Source organism: Muntiacus reevesi, chromosome 7 (genome assembly GCF_963930625.1).
Source record: "Muntiacus reevesi chromosome 7, mMunRee1.1, whole genome shotgun sequence".
Classification (NCBI taxonomy): Eukaryota; Metazoa; Chordata; class Mammalia; order Artiodactyla; family Cervidae; genus Muntiacus; species Muntiacus reevesi.
The window spans coordinates 70215736-70240931 of NC_089255.1; the positions used below are offsets into that span (position 1 = coordinate 70215736).

Below are 25196 nucleotides of genomic sequence, written 5' to 3' on the forward strand. Positions count from 1 at the left end.
GAAATGGTCCTTAAGTGGCTAGAAAGCACATTTCCAGGCTAGGGATAAAAAGCATCTACTGACTTTTTCTAATGAATAAGTGAAAGAACAGTATTAAAGTGTGGAGAAGCTGGAGATATATTCCAATTGTTTACACACAGTAAGAACATTCTGAAATTTATAGAATTTGGAAACCTGGCCTCAATCTTACTGGTTTTTCTAATGTTCATACTACAATACCAGATGACTGTTCACATGCCCCTTTCTGCAAAATACCAAGCAGTTCTTCCCTGCTGGGTACCGTGCTGTGAGGCATGGCATGAACAACAGGGCCTTACAGTCTAATGGGGTAGATAGACGTTAAACAGATGTTTATACCAAGAGGGTTTTACCAAACTTACAGAGTTTATTGGCAAGTATGCTGAAGATATGGCTAGTCTGGTGAATAAAAATCATTTAAGTAAGATACGAAAATTAAGAGTATTCTGAATCTTAAAATTGTGTTAAAGCATTTTTAGAATCATTTAACCAATCACTCTGAATTGCTAGTACTTTGTGAATTATAACCTGTTGTATGGTATTTAACAGAGAATCATATACTAATTGATATAGAAGGGTATTTTCATTTAGAGTATTTTTTAAATAGTTTATGTCAACAGCCTATATATTAGTGATTACTAATTGGCATTTCTGTTGATGTTATTTTTACTAGAAAATCATGTATTTTCTTTATTCATTTTATTTTAAATGGTTTGCTGCCTTCTCAGTTTGTGTGCGTGTATATGTTGACATAGTGACCAAAAGTTTTTTTGAAGAGTTGTTTTCAGAGTTAACTATATCACTTATTAAATGGCTTCCAGAAATCTAGATCATATAATTTTTAATTTGGAAGTAAATCCTGCATTTTAAAATTAACCCAAAAGATAGTCTGTGTTATTCCTCTGAGGAGAATGAATAAGGATAATGTTCGTAGTGTGCTATAGATGATCTAACGATCAGTCTCTGTTCAGTTCAGCCGCTCAGTTGTGTCGACTCTTTGCGACCCCGTGGACTGCAGCACGCCAGGCCTCCCTGTCCATCACCAACTCCCGGAGCTTGCTCAAACTCATGTCCATCGAGTTGGTGATGCCATTCAATCGTCTCATCCTTTGTCCTCCCCTTCTCCTCCTGCCTTCAGTTTTTCCCAGCATCAGGGTCTTTTCCATCAGGTGGCCAAAGTATTGGAGTTTCAGTTTCAGCTTCAACTTCAGTCCTTCCAATGAATATTCAGGACTGATTTCCTTTAGGGTTGACTGGTTTGATCTCCTTGCTGTCCAAGGGACTCTATAGAGTCTTCAACACCAACACCACAGTTCAAAAGCATCGATTCTATGGGGCTCTGCTTTCTTTATAGTCCCAACTCTCACATCCATACGTGACTACTGGAAAAACCATAGCTTTGACTAGATGAACCTTTGTTGGCAAGGTAATGTCTCTGCTTTTTAATATGCTGCCTAGGTTTATCATAGATTTTCTTCCAAGGAGCAAGTGTCTTTTAATTTCATGGCTGCACCATTTGCAGTGATTTTGAAGCCCCCCAAAATAAAGTCTCTCACTGTTTCCATTTTTTCCCCACCTATTTACCATGAATCTCAATCAACAGATCAATCTCAGTAAACTGTAAACTTTTTTATAGTAAATGTGAAGCTTGCTGAATAAGACAAGTTAAAGATATATTTCAAATTATTACTTAAGATTATAGCCATGTATACTTATCTTTATCAGCATTTGCATTGTTCTTCAAATGTATTTATGTTTTTCTATATGGAAATGAGCTGAATTTTGGAAAGTCTTTTTAAGGGAGTTGTATGGCTCAGACAGTAAAGTGTGCCTGCCATGCGGGAGACCTGGGTTTGATCCCTGGGTCAAGAAGATCCCCTGGAGAAGGAAATGACAACCCACTCCAATACAAAATCCTGTGGACGGAGGAGTCCAGTAGGCTACAGACCATGGAGTCGCAAAGAGTTGGAAACGACTCAGTGACTTCACCTTCTTTACTTTTCTATAAATGCTTAAATGTGTGACTAGAAAATTGTTGAAATATAATCTGGTGCTTTAAGGTATATCTTAGGAGAGAAACAGGGGCTCTATTTTGTTACATTTGGGGGAGTAAAACATTAATTATGCTTTTGAATGTACAGTTTGCCTGCAGTTTCCCACCTGAGTATGTGGATCTTATCTAAGTTTGCATGACTTGCTGTGCCTCTTCACACTACATTTTTACCCTCAGCCTCATTTATTTATTATTTATATGGCAATTGCAACAGAAATTGAAAAGGCCTGGGTTTTGTGTTAATAGTTTAGAAAGTCAACAAAAACTACTTGAATTACTTAATGTGGGACTCATTACTAGGATCTCATACTTTATACATTTGTCTCCCCCAATTTTTATTTATTCTTATGACTTTTACCATCATTTTGTTGGTGGTAATAGCAAAATTTCTCTTTTGTTTATATTTTTAGCTGCCTTTACTGAAAATGTCTACATGTAAATTTCATACTGTCAACAATATTGAATTTTTTGAACCACCATTTTAAGCTCTTTATTTTGTAAACATTTATTGAGTTATAGTTTACTTACTATAAAAAATTGCTGATTTAAAATGTATGATTCAGTCATTTTTGTATTTTCGAGTAGTCACTTTACATTCACATTCCTAAACCCTAGCAGTTAATGTTACTATCTATAGTTTTACCTTTTCGAACATTACTTACAAATGGAATCAAGCAATATGTAGTCTTTTGCCTGGCTTCTTTTTTTGTTTATAATATTTTTGAAGTTCATATGTTACATGTATCAATATATTATTACCTTTTGTTGCTAAATAGTATTCAGTGTATGAATATTAAATGAATGAATTCATATTTGTTTTGTATAACTATACTTCATTTTGCTTATCCATTCACCAATTGATGGACATTTAGATTGTTTCCACTATTTGGCTACCATGAATAATGCTGCTATGAACATTCTTATAAAAGTCTTTGATCATACATTTCTCTTTAAGTGGATTTATCAAGTTGTATAGTAAATTTATGAAAAACTGCCAAACTAATTTCAGAGTGGTCACACCGTTGTGCACTCTCATTAGCAGTGTTTAAGCGTTCTCATTTCTCTATATCCTCAGTGACACTTTGATTATAGCCATTGTGGGCGGTGTGAAGTAGTACTTCATTGTTGTTTTAATTTGCATTTTTCTAAAGATTACTGCTGTTGAGCATCATTTCATGTACTTATTAGCCCTTGGTGTATCTTCTTTGGTGAAATGTCTATTAAAATCTTTACCCATTTTTAAATTGGAGGTTTTGTTTTTTTAAAGAATTTTTCAGTTTTAAGAGTCCTTTACATATATACTGGATACAAATTTTCTATAAGGCATGTCATTTGCAAATACTTTGCCCAAAGTCTGTGTTTTTTATTTTAAAAAATTTTCTCAATCCTTATCTTTCCCAATTATCCTGTTTCAGTTAGTCTTCAGATTTGTCTGTTTTTTTCATTTAATATTCAGCTGAGCTATTTCAGGTTGCTACCAAGTCTTGCAGTTTTAATTATAACTTTTTTCCCCCTCTTCCTCTCAGTCAGTACTCAGATCTTCAAACCTAGTTACTAAAATAGCTACAAACCTGACCTACTTGATTCTAGGCTCTTCTTTCTTTGGCGCTATTTTATTTTCCTCGGCTATAAATGCATAGCTATTTTCCTTTTGAAACTAACAAAGATTCCATATGTTTTAAACCTATTTATAATGAAAAATTTCCAAAGTAAAAAGTAGAAAAATCATACAGTGAAACTCATATGCCTGATGTCTAGATTCAGTCATCTTTAATTTGCTTCATATATATTTTTTCAGAACGATTTGGAAGTAAATTGCAGATTGTAAAAATTTTACCTTTAAATTGTTTAGTCTGCATCTCCCTCTGACCTGCCCTGATATAGGACATCCTTATACATAGCCATGATGCCATAATCATACCAAACAAAATTAATAAAATGTCTCCATTATATTCTTATACCCAGGCCATATTCAAATTTTATCCACTGTCCCTCAAATATCTCATGACTTTTTTCCTTCCTTAATTGTTACTGAGCTAATGACTATTGTTATATTTATTAAACTTTTTAATTTTTAAAAAAATATAGAACAGCTCATATCTCATGCTACATTTCTTGATTTTCTTTCTCATGCTGTGACTTACTGAACAGATCAAGCCAATTGTCATTTGGTGTGAATTGTTTCCCTATGCTGTTGCTCAATATGGTCCCATATATATTGTTTTTTATACTTTTTATGGTTATAAATGTAAAGTTTACCCATTTTGGTGAATTTAGAAAATACTGCATAGAGGTAAAAATATAAATAGTCCACATAATCTTATCACCTAGAGATTACTACAGTGAAAATTTTGGTGTTTTTCATTATAGTTTTTTCTTATGCAAATTTAAAAAATAGTTTGGATATCCTTATTATGTACCTAGTATTTTATTAATTTTCTCTTTGAACATAATTTTAAATGACATACATGCTATTATAATTGAACTCATGTTTACTTAATTTTCCCAATAGTCCTAAACATTTATGTTCCTTTTGGTTTTTCACAATTATAATGTAAACTGTGATGGATGATTTGATTAGTGTTTTCTGTTTTTTTTTTCTTACAAGTGGGATTATTGAGTTAAACTATATGAATACTTTAAAGGTTTACTAAATTGTTTTCCGTGAAGAAAGCAGTTCCATTATTTGTGCTTCTATCAGCAGCGTATGAGAACATCTTTCTCCACATTCTCTTATCATATTGAGCATTATTATCTTATCATTTATTTGGTAATTTGATGGAGACAAGATGTGTTTTGACATTGTTTTGAAAGGTCTAATATTTAACCATGTGAGTTCAAATTAGTCTTAGAGTATTTTTGGTTGTAATTTAGGCTTTAACATACTGATTCAGTCTCTTTCCACCCCCACATCCCCATATATCCATTCTCTGCTCCTGTTTATTAAATATTGTCTCAAGACACAAAATATTGGCCTAGTAACATTGCTGTCTTCCTCATCGCCTCGCTTTGTAGACTTTGCCTGTCCTCAGAGGCCTCCCACTAGTTGCCCTGTTTTAGTTTTCTACCTTTCATCCATTCTTCCTCTTGATTTTCTGTAGTCCTTAAGTTCATACCATATCATTTGGTGCCGTGTTAGATTTAGTTCAGATGTTAAATATCACTACTGAATCCTACAGTGTGACTTCTTTAATCTGAATCCATCTTTTCCTGATAATTTAGAATAATATCACACTTACTGTTTTGGTAGGAATATCACTTTGCATCCAGAAACTTTTAAACACTTTGCCACTAGTCACTTAAAAGCCCCTAACATTTTCCTCATATTGAGATATCTGGTCTCTTGATGATTTTCTTTAAGCTTAATTATGTCAGTGATTTGTCCTGTAAGGTCTTTCTCGTTTTTAAATTTGAGAAATTTGGCATCTATAACACACCAAGTTTGGGGGGAAAGGTTGAATGTTACGGGACTAGATTGAGTATCATTTGTGAACTTTCTCATTCTCAAGATAAATAGAATTATCACTAAATAATGTTTCTTTCTTTCTAAATGCCATAATACATTTTTTCTGTTTGAACCTATGACATTTTGACCATATCTAAATTAATAGAATTTGTATAGAAATCTAGGACTTACTATATCAGGCTTAAATTGAGCAACTGTGATCTTATTGTCTAAAAATAGGATATTGAAAGACTGTGTGGTATGGTAGATCCCACACTGGACAGGAATTAGGAACTCTCTGTGACCTTAGGAGAAATTCACATTTTAGGAGTCTTAGTTTCTTTATCCATAAAATAAAAAATTATGGGAAAAGAACACAGGCTTTAGAATCTGACACCCTTTGCTTCTAATCCTCAACCTGCCATTAACTTCACAAGTGTGACCTTGCGAAGTCACGCATCTAAACCCCTATCCTCGTCTATAGAGTAGAGATGATACTATTTATCTCATAAAGCTATTGTGAATATTAATGAAATAATGCATTGAAAGCCTTTAGACTGTTGTCTGGCACTGAGTTAATATTGTTAACTATTATTATTATATGAAATTTTATGTACCCACAAACTTGCAGACAAGACTGGAGTATGTGACATAATAACTTAAGTAACTGGGGTGTCGTTACTGTTGGAGAATGACTACTTTTCATATGTTGACTCCCAGTTTAATGACTTAAGAGAGTCTCTCTTTTTTTGAATATTGCCTTCCCTGAAAAGTAGTCTGGCTCTTGGAATTATCCATTTTGTATCATCTCTCCTGGGCCTTGCTTCCTAATTTATAATGTGAAAATGGAATAATCAGTGTAATCTAGATTACTGTGTCATGGGATAGCTATAATAGGTGACCTTTTAAATTTCTTATAGTCTTTTCTTTTACTTGTTCTCTTCTTCTTCTTTTTTTTTTAACCCAAAACTGTGACAGGAATACTGGGCTTCTGTATCATGTGGTAGGAGAATACAGTACTTGGTAACTTATGAAGAAGACACTTTGAAATAGGGATGTCACAGTGCCACTCAAAATGTCTTGCTTAGGCAGACCCCTTTTTAACCTATGTAATACTCTGTACTCAGATTTGTTGTTCAGAAATTGGATTACTGAGAGGTTATACAAGATGTAGCTTGACAGTTTCAAGTTTATTTAGAAAGGCTGTGAAACATATGGAGGTTCAGGGTTAAAATAATGTTAATGGTGTTTTCCTATATTTCACTTTTATCTTCTTTTTTAATGTGTATTATTTCAGCCACATAAATGAGCAAATCAAATATCTAAAACCCATTTTTTAAAATTATGGTAAAATATACATAACATATATTTTACTGCCGTTTTGAAGGGCATTCACAGTGTGCACCCATCACCACCATTCATCTCCAAGATTTTATCTTCTCCCCTTGAAACTCTGTACTCATTTAAATACTAACTCATCCCTTGCCTCCCCACAGTCTCTGGCAGTCACCATTCTGCTTTGTGTCTCTATAAAATTTGACTACTCTAAGAACCTCATATAATTGGAATCATACAATATTTGTCCTTTTTTGTGACTGGCTTATTTCATTTACTTAGCATCATGTCTTCATGGTTCATCAGTGTTTTAGCACATATCAAATTTCTTTTCTTTTTAAGACTGAATAATATTCCATTATTCAAGCTGGATTTAGAAAAAGCCCAGATATTAAATTGCCATTTGTAAGATCATTGAGAAAGCAAGGGAATTCCAGAAAAAATCTGCTTCTGCTTCATTGACTATGCGAAAGCCATTGACTCTGTGGATCACAGCAAGCTGTGGAAAATTCTTAGAGATGGAAATACCAGGCCACCTTACATGTCTCCCGAGAAACTTGTATGCGGGTCAAGAAGCAGCAGTTAGAACCTTATATGACTGGTTCAAAATTGGGAAAAGGGTCCAACAAGGCTGTATATTGTCACCCTGTTTATTTAACTTATTTGCAGTTACATCATGGGAAATGCCAGGCTGGATGAATCACAGACTGGAATCAAGATTGATGGAAGAAATATCAACAACTTTATATATGCAAATGATACCTCTAATGACAGAAAGTAAAGAGGAACTAAAGAGCTTCAATGAGGGGTGAAAGAGTAGAGTCAGAAAACTGACTTAAGTGCTCAACATTCAAAAAACTAAGATCATGGCATCCAGTCCCGTCACTTCATGATAAATAGAAGGGGGAAAAGTGGAAGCAGTGACAGATTTTCTTTTCTTGGGCTCCAAAATCACTGTGAACGATGACTGAAGCCATGAAATTAAAAGACACTTGCTCCTTGGAAGAAAAACTATGACAAACTTAGACACATACTAAAAATCAAAGACATCACTTTATCAACAAAAGTTCATATAGTCAAACTTAATGGTTTTTCCAGTAGTCATGTACGGATGTGAGAGTTGGGCAATAAAGAAGGCTATGCACTGAAGAACTGATGCTTTTGAACTGTGGTGTTAGAGAAGACTCTTGAGAGTCCCTTGGACAGCAAGGAGATCAAACCAGTCAATTCTAAAAGAAACCAGTCCTGACTATTCCTTGGAAGGACTGGTGCTGAAGCTGAAACTCCAATACTTTGACCACCTGATGTGAAGAGCCAACTCATTAGAAAAGACCCTGATGCTGGGAAAGATTGAAGGCAATAGGAGAAGAAGGCAGCAGAGGGTGAGATGGTTAGATAGCTCACTGACTCCATGCTCATAAATTTGAGCAAACTCTGGGAGATAGTGAAACACAGGGAAGTCTGGTGTGGCATTCCATAGGGTCACAAAGAGTCGGACACGACTTAGTGACTGAACAGCAACAAAATATTCCATAATGTTGTATACCCTATTCATTAATTAATTGATGGAAACATGGGTTACTTTTATCTTTTGGCTATTGTGAATAATGCTGCTATGAGCACGGCTGTTTAAGCTCTTGCTTTCCTTCCCTTTGGGTATAACCGAGAAGTGGAGTTGTTAGCTCATATGGTAGTGCAGGTGCAAGTGTTAGTTGCTCAGTTGTGTCCGACTCTTTGCGACCCCATGACTGTAGCCTGTCTGTTCCTCGGGATTTCTCCAGGCAGAAATACTGGAGTGGGTAGCCAGTCCCTTCCCCAGGAGATCTTCCCAACCCAGGGATTGAACCTGCGTCTCCTGCTTTGTAGGTGGATTCTTTGCCGTCTGAGTCACCAGGAAAGCCTGGCTCATGTGGCAATTTTTTATTTAATCTTTTGAGGAATTGCTGTCTGTTTTCTGTATTAATTGCACTGTTTTACATTCCCATTAGCAATGCACATGTGTTCCAATTTCTCCACATCCTTGCCAATGCTTGTTATTTTATGTGTTTTTTGTTTTTGTTCTGGATAATAGGCATACTAAATAGCTGTGAGTGTTAAGTGCTACAGTGGGGCCATCTGTATTTGTGGGTTCCACATCCATGGATTCAGCCAACCATGAAATTCCATCTGGGTTTGGTCAGTTTGTGGGCAAAGAACCCAGGGATGAGGAATCTGGGGATGGAGTGGGCTGACTGTACTAGTATGCCATTTTACATAAGAGACGAGCTTCTGTGAATTTTGGTATTTGGATCTTGAAACCAGACCTTCCCTCCACCCCCAGAGATACTGAGGGATAGCCGTATATCATTATAGTTTTGATTTGGATTTTCCTAATGGCTAGTGATGTTCGTCATCTTTCCTTGTGCTTATTGGCCATGTGTGTATCTCTGGAGAAATGTTTTTTCAAGTCCTTTCCCCAAATTTGGTGATGGACTTTTGAGGTCCCAGTGTCAGAGAAGCTATTAATGCTGCGTTAAACCAGCTAAGATAATGTTACAGGGCATTAAGGTTGTTGAGAAAAACCCCGAGTCACATGCAGACATTGTCAGTGTGTCGTTAGTCACTGCCTCAGCTGCACTTTTAAGTCATGGTTTTTACCTTTTTTTCTTCCTCCTTTAAATAAAAGAGAAAACAATTGTTTTATGTATCCAATTTAGTAATATAGGGGAAAAAGAAAAGGAAACTAAGGGAGGTAATAAGAGAAATAAATTAAAAACTAGAAAATATTGGAACTAACAACTGTAAGAACTAGTTTTTATTAGAAAGTTAGGACATAGAGAAACTGATGAGAACTATACCAAGAAAAGTAACAGAACTATAGTTAGAATCAGAAACCATGGGCTGTAAAAAAAATACACATTCAAAAATTAGAATTCTATGCTCAGATTATAAATATGGAAATCTCAATGTAATGGTGCTGTGTAGCTGAGGGGCATTTTATTTTTTGTATTTTTAATCAAATATGGTCTTTTAATTTTAGTTTTCCTGTAGTTCTTTTCAGAAAAATATGTGGATATTTTATCCAACTTAGTTTTTAGCATAAACTTTCCTCATTTTGTGTGTGTGTGTGTGTCTAAGTAGACATCAAATACACACATTTGATAAGTAAGTTTTAATTCCATTATAGACTCAGAATAGACATTTCTGTGACAAAACTTTGCACATAATAATTTCATTACTGTGCTCCCTAAGACTTTCAAGAAAGCACAAATTATCAAAATTGTAATAGGAAAATGTGAGAATAGATTATACTTATATATTTGGTGAATTCTGCTATTGACATTGGGCTTCCCTGGTGACTCAGATGGTAAAGAATATGCCTGCAGTGCAGGAGACCCAGGTTCGATCCCTGGGTCGAGAAGATCTCCAGAGAAGGAAATGGCTACCCACTCCAATATCCTTGCCTGGAAAATCCTATAGATGCAGGAGCTTGGCAGGCTATATAGTCCCATGTGATCGCAGAGTCAGACATGACTGAGCGACTAACACTTTTCACTTTCACCATTGACATTGAACAACTGCTCTTTAAGGCTAAATTTGAATTTAATGATGGATTTGGTTTTCTTCCTTTAAATTATTTGTCACTGTATGTTAATTATATAATGCGGGTTTCAGTAATGTAATGAAAAACAGGTAATATTTTTAATGTGAGGAAATTTAGCTCATCTTTAAAAACTGCAAATAAGTAGTAATATGAAAGTAATATTTACAAGTATTATTTTCTTTCATTTTTCTAACAGGGTCAGCATATTTCATTAGCACCCATTCAGAAACTTGAGGAAGCTCTGTATGAATACCAACCACTGCAGATAGAGACATGTGGACCACAGGTTCCTGAGCTTGAGATGCTCGGAAGACTTGGGTAAGTGTCTAGAAGAACTTTTCATTGAGGAGCTGATGTTTAGGGCTTTGTTGTTTCTGTTTTTAACTGACACTTTAACATTGTTAGATTTTGAGTTTATAGAACTTTACTCTTTTCTAAGAAATGAATGGTGCTTAATACTAGGTTAATATGTTACTTTTTCCTACTGTCTTATTAGGTCTTTTGAAATTGAATTGTACTAGTTCCCTTTTAAGGTTGTCATTGGCAGACATACTGAAGTAGCTCTTCATTTTTGCTCACTTTGTATTTTTTAGAAATAGGGGCTTCGTTTATTAATAGTCAGCAGTAAACCATGAAAATAGAGTTGAACTCCTTGCCATGATAAAGAGCAGATTTACTATCAGTTGTGTACAGTGAAGTTATATTTATGAGAAATGAGCTGTAAAATATGTTTTGTCAAAGGGTATGATATAGGACTGACCTAATGGCTCAGAGGCTGTAGTATATGCATCCATTTTGGAAATGAACTTGGGGTTATGACTTTTGTGAGCCATGTAGATAATCATATTCTGTCTTGGGGGGGAACAAATGGGTATTTGTGTAATTGGAAAGTATAGGTACAAACTTCGTTGAATGGAGCATATTGGATCTTTATCTGCTGTCTCAATCTGAACTATTGAATAATCTAGAAAGAGTTATTTCTTAATAAAATAAAATAGCTTAAAGGATATAATATGAAAAGAAAATGATGAATAGAGTGAAATGAAGTAAAAAAAATGTAATTTAGAAGAGGGCCCCAACAACAAAAAGAAGATAGATGAAACAAATGATAAAACCTACATGCATCTTCAAAACCACAACTGCAATGTTGAACATAATGCATTGTATTTTGCATATGAACATGGAGGCTCCTAGTTGAAATTACTGTTAGAATGATAGATAATTTACTTATACACTATTTTCTTTAGTTTTATAGTCTCTTAAAAGTCCTGTAACCTCCAGGCATAAAGTGTAGAGAAGTAAAGCGAAGCCTAAAACCCCCATTGAGTTTGTGACAATGAAAGTATTAAATAATTGGCCCCATTTTCTCTGTATTTTTATTTTGAGACTCTGATTTCACATATGTAAAACCTTCTGATGTTGTTTTACAGTCTTGAATGCTCTATTTTGTGTTTTTTCAATCTTTTCTTGAGTTTGTGTTTTGGAAGTTTGGATAATTTTTCTTGTCCTATCCTCATAGTTTACTCATTCTTCTTCTGTGCCCTTCTTGCTGATAAGCTCATCAAAGGTATTCTTTCTGATATTGCAGTTTTCATTTCTAGCATTTCCATTTCACTCTCCTTTGTAATCTCCATCTTTTTGTTGAAATTTCCTATTTGTACATATTACCCACTTTTTCCACTAGTTCCTTCAGCTTATTAATCATGTTATTTTGAAGTGCCTCTTTGATAGTTTCAGCATGTCTGGGTTCAGTTCTGTTGATTATTTTATGCCTTAATAATAGATTTGTTTTTCTTGCTTTCTTGTGTTTATTGTAATTTTGTTTGAATATTGGGTAGTCTATGCAACAAAATGGTAGAGACTTGAGATAAACAAAACTGATGGCCAGAAATATTTATGTCCCTTCTTCTGTCAGGCCATTAATGTAGAGAGCTGAGTATCAAGTCTGTAGTTTGATCTCAGTTTTGTTGTGCCTGAAGTTATCATCCATGTATCACAGGCTTCAAATTCTTCTAGATGTGATCTGTTGAGGCCTGGAGTGCTGGAGGGTTTTTCCTACCTAAAATTTTATTTGAGTCTAAATAAAGGATACAGGATCATGATTTTATTTTGTTTTAGTGATTGGGGGACTTTCAGTTATTACTGACTATTTAGAATATAGTTAGTTCCAGGCTTCTAGAAGTATATTTTCGTCTCTCTCAACAGACTGTGCAATATATTCTGTATCCACAACAGTCAAGAAGACAAACTGGGGAGGGAGGTGGGAGGGGGGATCGGGATGGGGAATACATGTAAATCCATGGCTGATTCATGTCAATGTATGGCAAAAACCGCTACAATATTATAAAGTAATTCGCCTCCAACTTATAAAAATAAATGGGGGGAAAAAAAAGCAATGGTACAAATTAAAAAAAAAGCAAAAAAAAAAAAAAAAAAAGACAAACTGTTTAGATTACCAGTTTGTGTGTATTTTAAGATTGACTATAAATTTCAGCTTTCTGTGGCTAACTGGTGGAGAAATTTCTAGATCATCAATAGTGATGTCAGAATTCCTAAAGAATCATTGACTTTTTCTTGATGTAAAAGTATCTACCAGAATAAAAGGTGTCTCACACCTGCCTTCTCTCCAGACTTTTATCTTAAGAAATGGATTGAATTCTATACAGACAATTTCATTTTGGGAACCAGGATTAATTAGCTCAGGTGGTCTCTTTGGTGACATGCTATGACTTCATACTTAACATTTGCCAAAATAAATCCTAAATTGATTTCTTATTTTGCTAGTTCATTTTCTTTTCTGGAATTATTATTTGAAGCCATATGCTTTCTTCTTTTTTAATAATTACTCTAGATCTAAAATGTAATCTGATTTTCAGAAAGACTTGGAAAGAAATTGAAGAAGTTGCTCAGTGAAGTGACTTTTCAAAGAATAATTTGGTATCCACAGAGGCACTATTCTTAAGGTACAAAGAGTATAAACTTTAGTTGACTTAAGGTATAGTAGTAACACATCTCTTCTAAGGTTTCTCCATATCTTTGTTTCTTGGTTAGAAGATTGTATCTACTAAGCCTAAGGTATCCCTTTACAATGGACTCTCTTCCTTCCCATAAAACTCTTAACTTCTATTCCTCTCTTTTACTGTTACAACAAATTTTCCATTTTATATTATGTTATCTTATAGAGGAGACAAGTTCAGTTTCTCTAGAGGCAAATAGAGAATTAATTAACTACCTTATCTCCACTTCTTATATCTGTTTTGAAATCTCTATGACATGATGAAGTTAAGAATACTGTATTTTGTAGCTTCACATTAGTTGGTGCAAAACAATGGATGTAGACACTTTTAAAATAATTCTAAGTATATAATTTTGGGAGTATGTGGCATAAAGTCTTGGGGGGCATTGTGTCTTCAAAGAACTACATTTGTGTCATGTGTAATTGGAAAAAGGATAAAATTGAAAGTACATTGCCATGAGATTTTAGGTAATTTTTACTGGAATTTTTCCTAAAGTTAGTTAAACTTGGGAAGAAGATGAAGAATAAATGAGAATTTCTCATTAAGGAGGGTATTATGAATATGTAATTATAGTTCAGATTGCACTGGCAGTATTCTTCAGGTTTACTCAAGGCAATACGTAAACATGTTTTACTAATTCTGTACTAGTGGGAGCAAGCATTGGAGAAACTTACTGCTAATTGACCTTCCCCAGACTGCTGCTTTAGTGGTTAGTTTAGTAAAGTCTCATTGATTGGCACTGTGAAAGTGTCTTTTTAATAATCAACTGGCTTTGCAGTTAATATTTTACTGTTAATATTTATTTTTCCCAGCCAAAGAAGAGTATTTCCCTTAACTAATATAAACTACAAGCATTTATATAAATTTATTTCATCATATTATTTAGTCAAATATGTCTACTGTTTTAAATATCTGATTTATTTAATATGAACCTTTCATTCATGAACCTACTACAGAGATAAGGAAAAACGTTTTATAGGGTAAGCTATAATCTTTAAGCAAGATGTGTAGTTTTCACTTTTCCTTATTTGTGAATTTAAGTGAACCATTTGCTACCAGATTGCTGTAGAAAAAAATTTTAATCTTCATTTCTGTAGAATATTTTTGTATGTTTCTCTGTGGTAGAATGTTGTAGCCAAGTGCATACATTCATTTCTGTCTCTTCTGTTAACATCACTGAGGTACGTTCCATGCTATCAACTATGAGAGCTTTAAATAGACAAACTATAATAGTTTAATATCTAGAGTCCTTCCTAACTAGTTGATGAGATCATTTACTTATTTTTGTGAAATCAGCTGTGAAAAAAATTGTGGTCGTAATGACAGTATTGGACGAACTCAGTTAACTAGAACTTGATGATAATTAGAAGAAAGTTTCTTGTTTGATCTCCATCAGCTCCTGTCAATATTGTTTTCTTTTGTGGCCATAGATGACATAGATAAAAATCAAATTGCTGAACAGAAGTAACTGACCTGTTACAAATCCATTACGGTTATTGGCAAAGCAATTAAAATGTTCATTCTTTAGGGAATAGGATAGGGTATAGTTCCCCTAAAATAGAAGATCCATTTATCTACCTTCATCATAACCCTGGAGATCTTTTGTCTTCCTTTCTTCAGTTCTTTCTTTCTGCCTCTTTCTTTCTCTCTCTCCCGCCTCCCCCGCTTCCTCACTCTTTCCCTTCCTTTCTCTCTTTTTTTCTCTCTCTCTCACTCCCTCCTTTTCTTCCCCCTTTCCTCCCTTTCCCTCTTTTGAAAGTTTAGTTGATTTAGAGTATTAGGTATACAGCACTGTGAGTCAGTTTAACCTATACAGTGTATTAAAAAGCAGAGACACCACTTTGCCAGCAAAGGTCTGTCTAGTCAAAGCTATAGTTTTTCCAGTAGTCATGTATGGATGTTGGACCATAAAGAAGGCTTAGCCCTAAAGAACTGATACTTTAGAGCTGTGATGTTGGAGAAGACTCTTAAAACTCTCTTGGACTGTAGGGAGATCAAACCAGTCAATCTTAAAGAAAATCAACCCTAAATATTCATTGGAAAGACTGATGCTGAAGCTCTAATACTTTGGCCACCTGATGCAAAAAGCTGACTCATTAGAAAAGACCCTGATGCTGGAAAAGATTTAAGGCAAAAGGAGAAAAGGGCAGCAGAGGATGAGATGGATAGATAGCATCTTTGACTCAGTGGACATCAATTTGAGCAAACTCTGGGAAATAGTAGAGGACCGTGGAGCCTGCTGTGCTGCAGTCACAAAGAATCGGACACAAGTTAACAACTGAACAATAGCAAATAAATATTTAGATTATTTCCCATTATAGGTTATTATAAGACATTAAGTATAATTCTCTGTACTCTGCAGTAAATCCTTGTTGCTTATCTATTTTATGTATAGTAGTTTGTCTGTGTTAGTCCCATAGTCCTAATTTATCCCTCTCTGTTCTCTTTCCTCTTTGGTAACCATAAGTTTGTTTTCCGTGTCTGTGTTTCTGTTTTGTCTCTGGATTCATTTGTATTATTTTTTAGATTCTACATTGTAAGTGATATATATTTGTCTTTGTCTGACTTGGTATGATATTCTCTAGGTCCATCCATGTCACAAATGGCAATATTTCATTCTTTTTTATGGCTGAGTAATGTTCCATCGTGGGTGCATATATATCCTTAGGTGTAAGATTGCTGGATCATATGGTAGCTCTATTTTTAGTTTCTTTAGGAACCTCCATATATTCTCTATAGTGGCTGCACCAACTTACTTTCCAACAGTGTTGAAGGGTTCCCTTTTCTGCACACCCTCTCCAGCATTTGTTATTTGTAAGCTTTTTGATGATAGCCATTCTGACTTGTATGAGGTGATACCTCATTGTGATTTTGATCTGCATTTCTCTAGCGACTTAGCAGCAGCAGCAGCAGCAGTAGCAGCAGTAATTAGCAATGTTGAGCATCTTTTCCTGTGGCTGTTGGCTAGCTGTATGTCTTCTTTGGAGAAATGTCTATTTAGGTCTTCTGCCCATTTTTTTTGATTGGGTTGTTTGTGTTTTTAATACTGAGTTGTGTGAGTGTGAATATTTTCTCCCATTTGGTAGGCTGTTTTTTCATTTTATTTATGGTTTCCTCTACTGTGCAAAAGTATTTAAGTTTGATTAGTTCCCATTCATTTACTTTTGCTTATTTCTTTTGCCTTGGGAGACTGATTTTAGAAAATATTGCTACAATTTATGTCAAGAATGTCAGCCTATGTTCTCTTCTAGGGTTTTTATTGTGTCATGTCCTATATGTTGGTCTTTAAACCATTTTGAGTTTATTTTTGTTTAGAGTTTGAGGGAGTGTTATAATTTCATTGATTTATGTTTAGCTGTCTAGCTTTTCCAGTGTCCCTCACTGAAGAGACTATTTTTTCTCATTGTATATTCTTGCCATTTTGGTTGCAGATTAATTGACCATAGATGTGTGGGTTTATTTCTGGGCCCTCTCTTCTATTCCATTGATCTACATGTCTGTTTTTGTGCCTGTACCATGCTGTTTTGATTACTGTAGCTTTATTGTATGAAATCTGGAAGGTTTATGATGAACTTGCAGCTACTTTTCTTGGTCATTCTTTTGCTCTTAAAAATTGATAAATTGGAATTTTATATGTCACGAATTTGAGATGAAATATTGAACATATTCTAAAAATTGTTTGTTTTAACATTCTCTTTGTCATCCTCCTTAAGCCTTCCTCCTTATTGCCAGAGAAAACTTTCTAATGTATCAGTCTGGCCCTACCTCTATATTAGTAATATCCTTCAGTGACTCATCATTATCTGCATAATCTGACCCCTGTCTACCTTCCTAGCCATATGCCCCCGTCCTCTCATCGTGGTGTTTCTTAAGAACCTCATGGTGTCTGAAAGTTTTGTGTCATTGCTTGTGCTGTTTCATTTCCTTAGGAAACTCTTTACCTTTATGATTGTGGCATAGCCTCAGTAATTTCTTTCCCTCTTTTACTCCCTATGTATGAATTTTCAATTGTCTGTTTTTGCCGCACATTCTCTTTTCTACTGGAGTAATATTTTTACTTATTTTTATGTCAGCCATATAGTATGACTGCTAACCTTCAAAATTTAAAGTTTATCTTATATTGTTTATGATGTGAATTAGTTTTTTTGTTTGTTTATTTAAAGATCAGTTTTATTTTTGTGAAGCTGGAAATTATTCAAAATAATGATATTTTCTTTTTTTCTTTTTTGGACTTTTTATGGGCATTGTTGACTTTGTACCTGTTTTTATTTTAATTGAAATGTTGTTGATTTACAATATTATGTTAATTTCTGGTTACAGCATAATGATTGAGTGTTTTTATAGATTGTATTCCCTTTAAAGTTATTGCAAAATAATGGCTATGTTTCTTTTTGCTGTACAATATATCTTTGTTCCTTATTCATTTTATACATAGTACCTTTTTTCTTTTGATGTTTTTATTGAAGGATAATTGCTTTACAAAATTCTGTTGTTTTCTGTCAAACCTCAACATGAATCAGTCGTAGGTATACACATATCCCCTCCCTTTTGAACCTCCCTCCCATCTCCCGCCCCATCCCACCAATCTAGATTGATACAGAGCCCCTGTTTGTGTTTCCTGAGCCATACAGCAAATTCCGATTGGCTATCTGTTTTACATATGGTAATGTAAGTTACCATGTTACTCTTTCCATACATCTCACACTCTGCTCCCCTCTCCCCATGTCCATGAGTCTGTTCTCTATGTCTTTTTCTCCACTGCTGCCCTGTAAACAAGTTCTTCAGTACCATTTTTCTAGATTCTGCATATATACATTAGAATATGATATTTATCTTTCTGACCCACTTTCCTCTGTATAATAGGTTCTAGGTTCATCCACCTCATCAGAACTGACTTAAATGTGTTCCTTTTTATGGCTGAGTAATATTCCATTGTGTATATGTACCACAACTTCTTTATCAATTCATCTGTCATTGTGCATCTAGGTTGCTCCCATGTTCTAATTATTGTAAATAGTGCTGCAATGAACAATGGGATACATGTGTCTTTTTCAGTTTTGATTTCCTCAGAGTATATGCCTAGGAGTGGGATTGCTGGGTCATATAATGGTTTTATTCCTAGTTTTTTAAGGAATCTCCATATCGTCTTCCATAGTGGCTGTATCAGTGTACCTTCCCACCAGTAGTGCAAGAGTGTTCCCTTTTCTCCACACTGTCTCCAGCATTTATTGTTTGTAGACTTTTTGATGATGGCCATTCTGACTGGTGTGAGGTGATATCTCATTGTAGTTTTGATTTGCATTTCTCTAATAATGAGAGATGTTGAGCATCTTTTCATGTGTTTATTAGCCGTCTGTATGTCTTCTTTAGAGAAATGTCTGTTTAGGTCTTTTTCCCCCTTTTTGATTGGGTTGTTTGTTTTTCTGGCATTGAGTTGTATGAGCTGCTTGTATATTTTGGAAGTTAATCCATTGTCAGTTTTTCATTTGCTGTTATTTTCTGTCATTCTGAGGCTTGTCTTTTCACCTTGCTTATAGTTTCCTTTGCTGTGCAAAAACTTTTTAAGTTTAATCAGGTCCCACTTGTTTACTTTTGTTTTTATTTCCATTACTCTAGGAGGTGGGTCATAGAGGATCTTGCTTTGATTTATGTCATCGGGTATTCTGCCTGTATTTTCCCTAAGATGATTTATAGTTTCTGGTCTTATATTTAGATCTTTAATCCATTTTGAGTTTATCTTTGTGTATGGTATTAGGAAGTGTTCTAATTTCACTCTTTTACATGTAGCTGTCCAGTTTTCCCAGCACCATTTGTTGAAGAGGCTGTCTTTGCCCCAATGTATATTCTTGCCTCCTTTGTTAAAAATAAGGTACCTATAGGTGCATGGGTTTTTTTCTGGGCTTTCTATCATGTTGCATTGGTCTATATTTCTGTTTCAGTGGCAGGAACATACTGTCTTGATGACTGTAGCTTTGTAGTATAGTCTGAAGTCAGGAGGGTTGATTCCTCCAGCTCCATTCTTCTTTCTCAAGACTGCTTTGGCTATTTGGGGTCTTTTGTGTTTCCATATGAACTGGGAAATTTTTTGTTCTAGTTCTGTGGAAAATGTAGTTGGTAATTTGATAGGGATTGCATTGAATCTATAGACTGCATTTGGTAGGATACTCATTTACACAATATTGATTCTTCCTACCCAGAAACATGGACTATCTCTCCATCTGTTTATGTCATCTTTGATTTCTTTCATCAGTGTCTTATAATTTTTTGTGTACAGTTCTTTCGTCTCCTTAGGTAAGTTTTTTCCTAGATATTTAATTCTTTTTGTTGCTATGGTAAATAGCGTTGATTCCTTAATTCCTCTTTCTGATTTTTCATTGTTAGTATATAGAAATGCAAGTGATTTCTGTGTATTGATTTGTATCTTACAACTTTGCTAAACTCACTGATTAGCTCTGGTAATTTTCTGATACTGTCTTTAGGGTTTTCTTTGTACAGCATCATGTCATCTGCAAACAGTGAGAGCTTTACTTCTTCTTTTCCAATCTGGATTTGTTTTATTTCTTTTTCTTCTCTGATTGCTGTAGCTAGGACTTCCAGAACTATGCTGAATAATAGTTGTGAAAATGGGAAAAAAAAATAGTTGTGAAAGTGGACACCCTTGTTTTATTCCTGATCTTAGGGGAAATGCTTTCAGTTTTTCACCATTGAGAATAATTTTTGCTGTAGATTTACCATAAATGGCCTTTAAAAGATGCCTACTCCTTGGAAGGAAAGTTATGACCAACCTAGACAGCATATTAAAAAGCAGAGAAATTACTTTGCCAACTAAGGTCCGTCTAGTCAAGGCTATGGTTTTTCCAGTGGTCATGTGTGGATCTGAGAGTTGGACTCTAAAGAAAGCTGGGAGCCGAATAATTGATGTTTTTGAACTGTGGTGTTGGAGAAGACTCTTGAGAGTCCCTTAGACTGCAAGGAGATCCGATCAGTCCATTCTAAAGGAGGTCAGTCCTGGGTGTTCATTGGAAGGACTGATGTTTAAGCTGAAACTCCAATACTTTGGCCACCTGGTGCAAAGAGCTGACTCATTGGAAAAGACCCTGATGCTGGGAAAGATTGAGGGCAGGTGGAAAAGGGGACGACAGAGGATGAGATGGTTGAATGGCATCACCGACTCAATGAACATCGGTTTGGTTGGACTCTGGGAGTTGGTGAGGGACAAGGAGCCCTGGTATGCTGTGGTTCATGGGGTCGCAAAGAGTTGGACACAACTGAGCGACTGAACTGAACTGAACTGATGTTGAAGTAAGTTCCTTCTGTGCCCATTTTTGAAGAGTTTTAATCATAAATGGGTGCTGAATTTTGTTAAAGGCTTTTCCTGCATCATTTGAGATAATAATTTGGTTTTTATCATTCAATTTGTTATTATGGTGTATCACATTGATTGATTTGCGTATATTGAAGAATCCTTGCATTCCTGTAATAAACCCAACTTGATTGTGGTGTATGAGCTTTTGGATATGTTTTTGAATTCTGTTTGCTAAAGTTTTGTTGAGGAATTTTGCATCTATGTTCATCAGTGATACTGGCCTGTAGTTTTCTTTTTTTTGTGTTGTCTTTGTCTGGTTTTGGTATCAGCATGATGGTGGCCTTGTAGAATGAGTTTGGAAGTGTTCCTTCCTCTGCAATTAATTGAGAGAGTTTTAGAAGGATAGGCATTAGCTCTTCTCTAAATGCTTGATAGAATTCTCCTGTGAAGCCATTTGGTCCTGGGCTTTTGTTTTTTTGGGGGATTTTTGAATAGCTTTAATTTCAGTGCTTGTAATTGGGTTGTTCATAATTTCTATTTCTTCCTGGTTCAGTCTTGGAAGTTTGAACTTTTCTAAGAATCTGTCCATTTCTTCCAGGTTATCCATTTAATTACCATATAGTTATTCTTAATAGTCTCTTATAATCCTTTGTATTTCTGCATTGTCTGTTGTAACCTCTCCTTTTTCGTTTCTAATTTTGTTGATTTGATTTTTCTCTTTTTTTCTTGATGAGTCTAGCTAAAGGTTTGTCAGTTTTGTTTATCTTCTCAAAAAACCAGCTTTTAGTTTTATTAATCTTTACTATTGTTTCTTTCATTTCTTTTTCATTTATTTCTGCTCAGATGTTTATGATTTCTTTCCTTCTTTTTTTTGTTCTTCTTTTTCCAGTTGTTTTAGGTGTAAAGTTAGGTTGTCTATTTGATGTTTTTCTTGCTTCTTGAGATAGGATTGTGTTGCTATAAACTTCCCTCTTAGAACTGCTTTTGCTGCATCCCATAGTTTTTGAGTTGTCATGTTTTTATTGTCATTTGTTTCTAGAACTTTTTTGATTTCCCTTTTGATTTCTTCAGTAACCTATTGGTTATTTAGAAATGTTTTTTTAATTTCCATGTGTTTGTGTTTCTTACAGTTTTTTTCTTGTAATTGATACCTAGTCTCATAGCATTGTGGTCGGAAAAGAGGCTTGATATGATTTCAGTTTTCTTAAATTTACTGAGGTTTGATTTGTAACCCAGGATGTGGTGTATCCTGGAGAATGTTCCATGTGTGTGAACTTGAGAAGAAGTTGTATTCTTCTACATTTGGATGGAATGTCCTGAAGGTATCATTGTGATCCATCTCATTGAGTACCTTTTTTCTTGATCCTATACCTGTATATTGCTTCTTCCTATTTCCTTCTCCTTTCAAATTGCAGGTTTGTTTACTGAATCTGTAAGTCTGTTTCTGTTATGTGCATTCATTTGTTTTATGTTTTAGATTCTACGTATAAATAATAACTGAGTTTTTGTCTTTGTCTGACTTATTTCACTAAGTATAATACTCTTTAGGTCCATCCACATTATTGCATATGGTAGGATTTCATTCTTTTTAATGGCTGACTAATATTCCATTGTGTGTGTGTGTGTGTGTGTACACATACATCTTTATCCATTCATCTGTTGATGGACATTTGGGTTGCTTTATGTGAAGTAAGCTTAATTTTTGAACAGTAAAATATGTTATTGATGTTCTGCCAATTTTCAATTGCTCTCCTACTTAGGAAGTCCTAAATCAACACAAAACTTTATATATATTTATTTATATTCTAATTTTTTGATAGGTTCAATATTTACATGTAATCACTTAATCCATGTAGAATGTATTTTATTTGTAAGGAACAGTAAAAGAATCTTTACTCCATTTTTTTCAACTAGTAAATCAATTGGCCCAGCATAATTTATTCATTAGTCCTTTTTTCCCCCCCTATTGATGCTTTAGATTAACATTCTAGGAATTTTGGTCCACTGACCTTTCTTTTCCATTAGTCTGTATTTCAGTTATTTAACCACATCACTTTCTTATTCATTTAAATTCATGATATGTTTTAGTATTAGTCATATATTTATTTTCTATTACTATGCATTAAATTACCACACACTTTAGTGGCTTAAAACAATATCTACTTTATCTTATTTATTATCAGTGTCTGCAAATTATGAATCTGGACATGGGGTTAGTTGGATCTTATATTCAAATTGCATGTGGCTGTGATCAAAGTGTCAGCAGGTGCTATGGGTCCATGTTAGTGAGGTTTGGGGGTTGCCTTTCAAGCTGATTTATATTATTGTTAGAATTAGGTTTCTTGCCGATTTAGAACTCACAGTGTTTTTCATCTTTTTCAGTGCTAGTAGGAGATCTTTTTTAATCTCTTGCTTTTTTAAGGGCTCCTACCTGTTTAAGTTTGGTCTACTTAGATAATTTCCCTTTTTATTAACTCAAAATCAACCAATTTGAGATCTTAGTTACATTCCTAGAATTCCTTTTGTCATATAATATAATCTAAGGATTGAAATTCATCATATCCATGAGGATAAAATCATGTAAAGGTGCACACAATGGGGTGGGAATCTTGGGGGGCTGTCTCAGAATTCTGCCTACCACAGTGGGGCAAGTCTTCCTTTGCTCTTTATGTTTTTGAAAGTGTTTTAGGATCTTTAAACGTTTATTCTTCCTAGTAAACTTTGTTGGCCAAAGCAAAAAAGCACCCTATAGATACCTTTCAAATTTTCTGTACATTTGAAAATTTTCATTATAGGATATTATGAAGCAAGAATATAGCAAAGCAAGCCCAAACACCTTAAGAAGTAAGACGTTGCCAGCCTTATTACCCTGTAGATTCACCAAGCACTCCTTTTTTTGGTATTTCATTTGGAATTGCTTTAAACTGAGAACTTTAAAATTTATTGCGTTTTCATATATCTTACACATTTCTTGGAAATTAGTTTTTGTTATACTTAGGATGCTGTAGTTATAAAATTGTTTTCATTATGCTTTCTTACTGGTTCTTAGTTAAATATGTTTTCATTTTGTATATAGCTGTTTTACTGAGAATTTTACTTGTTCTTTAAGGTGATGAGGTTTTCTATCTGGAAGCCAGTCATCTGAAAAAAAAAATGAATTTTTTATTTTAAATGCTCTGTGTCTGATTTCAGTTTCATATTTTATTGCATTTGACTAGAACTTCTTAACTTGGTGTTACACACTTCGGATGACTGCACTTTTTCTTGTGTCTTGTTTTTTTGGTGAATGCTTCAAGTGTTTCATCATTAAGTATCATGTTGGTTGATTAAGTGATTTTTCTTTCTTATGTTGAAATTCTTTTTTAAATCATGTTGTAGAATTTCTGTTTTTTTGGTCAATGTCTTTACCTATTGACTTATTATACTTGTATTGTCAAAGGATAGATAAAAGGTATTTGTTTTGCTGTCTTTGTTTTTAATTCTGTACATTAAAGTTTATATATTAGTTTTAGAAAAATTCTCAAGGGCACCAGAAAATCAAAAAGAATATGGAGAAGTACAGAATTCATAAAAACTGCAATATATATGTGTATATAGTATCATATATACTTTGTTGTAATTATGAAAGTATCACTAAATTAACTTCTTATGGCTATGACAGCAAAATGTTTTTAGTATCTGTTTTTGTTGGCATTTGAATTAGAAATCAAGTCACACATCTATCATGAACCTTGTGCTTAAAGGTCTAGTCTGGCACTAGTCTGGTAAGTTTTAAATCTTTTTTTGCAATCATGGAAAAAAAATGTTTCTGCCTGAAGCAGTTGTCAAACAAGCTTCTTTCATCGACGGTCAGACACAGGGCAGCTGAATGAGGCTGTTTAGTCTAGAGTAAATGCTCACAAGATTACAAGGTCACCGAGGAAATGTAATTATGCAGTTGATTCCAGAATAGTCTTTTGTAGTGAGGACTTTAAGACTATTAAATCATAGTATTAATTAAATATATACTCTAAAAGTAAGCTCAGAAGAGCAGCAATAAATTGATAAATTATTTAGTTTAGTAATTAAATTATAACTATAAATTATTACAATCAAATGTAGTTTTAATTCAGATTTATACAGGACCCTAAAAAAGGAAATTCCATTTATTATTAGAATTTGCTCAGTTTCTACCAAATCACTATAAAATTCAATTGACTCTGTATATCTATATGTAATTTTCTCCATTGGGAAATGAAGCTTCATGGTATTTAGCTCATGCTATTTGAGAAAAAAATCAATTATTTATCAGTTCTTTTACTTTTGTTATTCATTTGATTTTTATTTGTTTGATGATGAAGCACCTCCTATGTGTCAGTTACTCTTCTGGGTACTAAGGAAACACAGTGAACAAAACAGAGAAGACACCTGCTGTCCTGAAACTTACGTTGTACTGGGAT

General features: G+C 34.3%; 1 protein-coding gene across 5 annotated transcripts in view; it reads left to right on the plus strand.

The window, feature by feature from the left end:
* Positions 1–25196, plus strand: part of MNAT1 (MNAT1 component of CDK activating kinase) — a 198328-nt gene that overhangs the window by 103723 nt on the left and 69409 nt on the right. For 4 of the 5 annotated variants that reach the window (XR_010663875.1, XR_010663876.1, XM_065940109.1 and 1 more), the window contains one exon: positions 10631–10752. The exons of the other annotated variant lie outside the window; for it this stretch is intronic. Coding sequence is in view for 2 of the 4 variants with exons in the window: in XM_065940109.1 (XP_065796181.1) it covers positions 10631–10752 (122 nt within the window). In the remaining 2 variants the exon portion in view is untranslated. The remainder of the gene's footprint in view (positions 1–10630; positions 10753–25196) is intronic. 5 annotated transcript variants of the gene reach the window in all.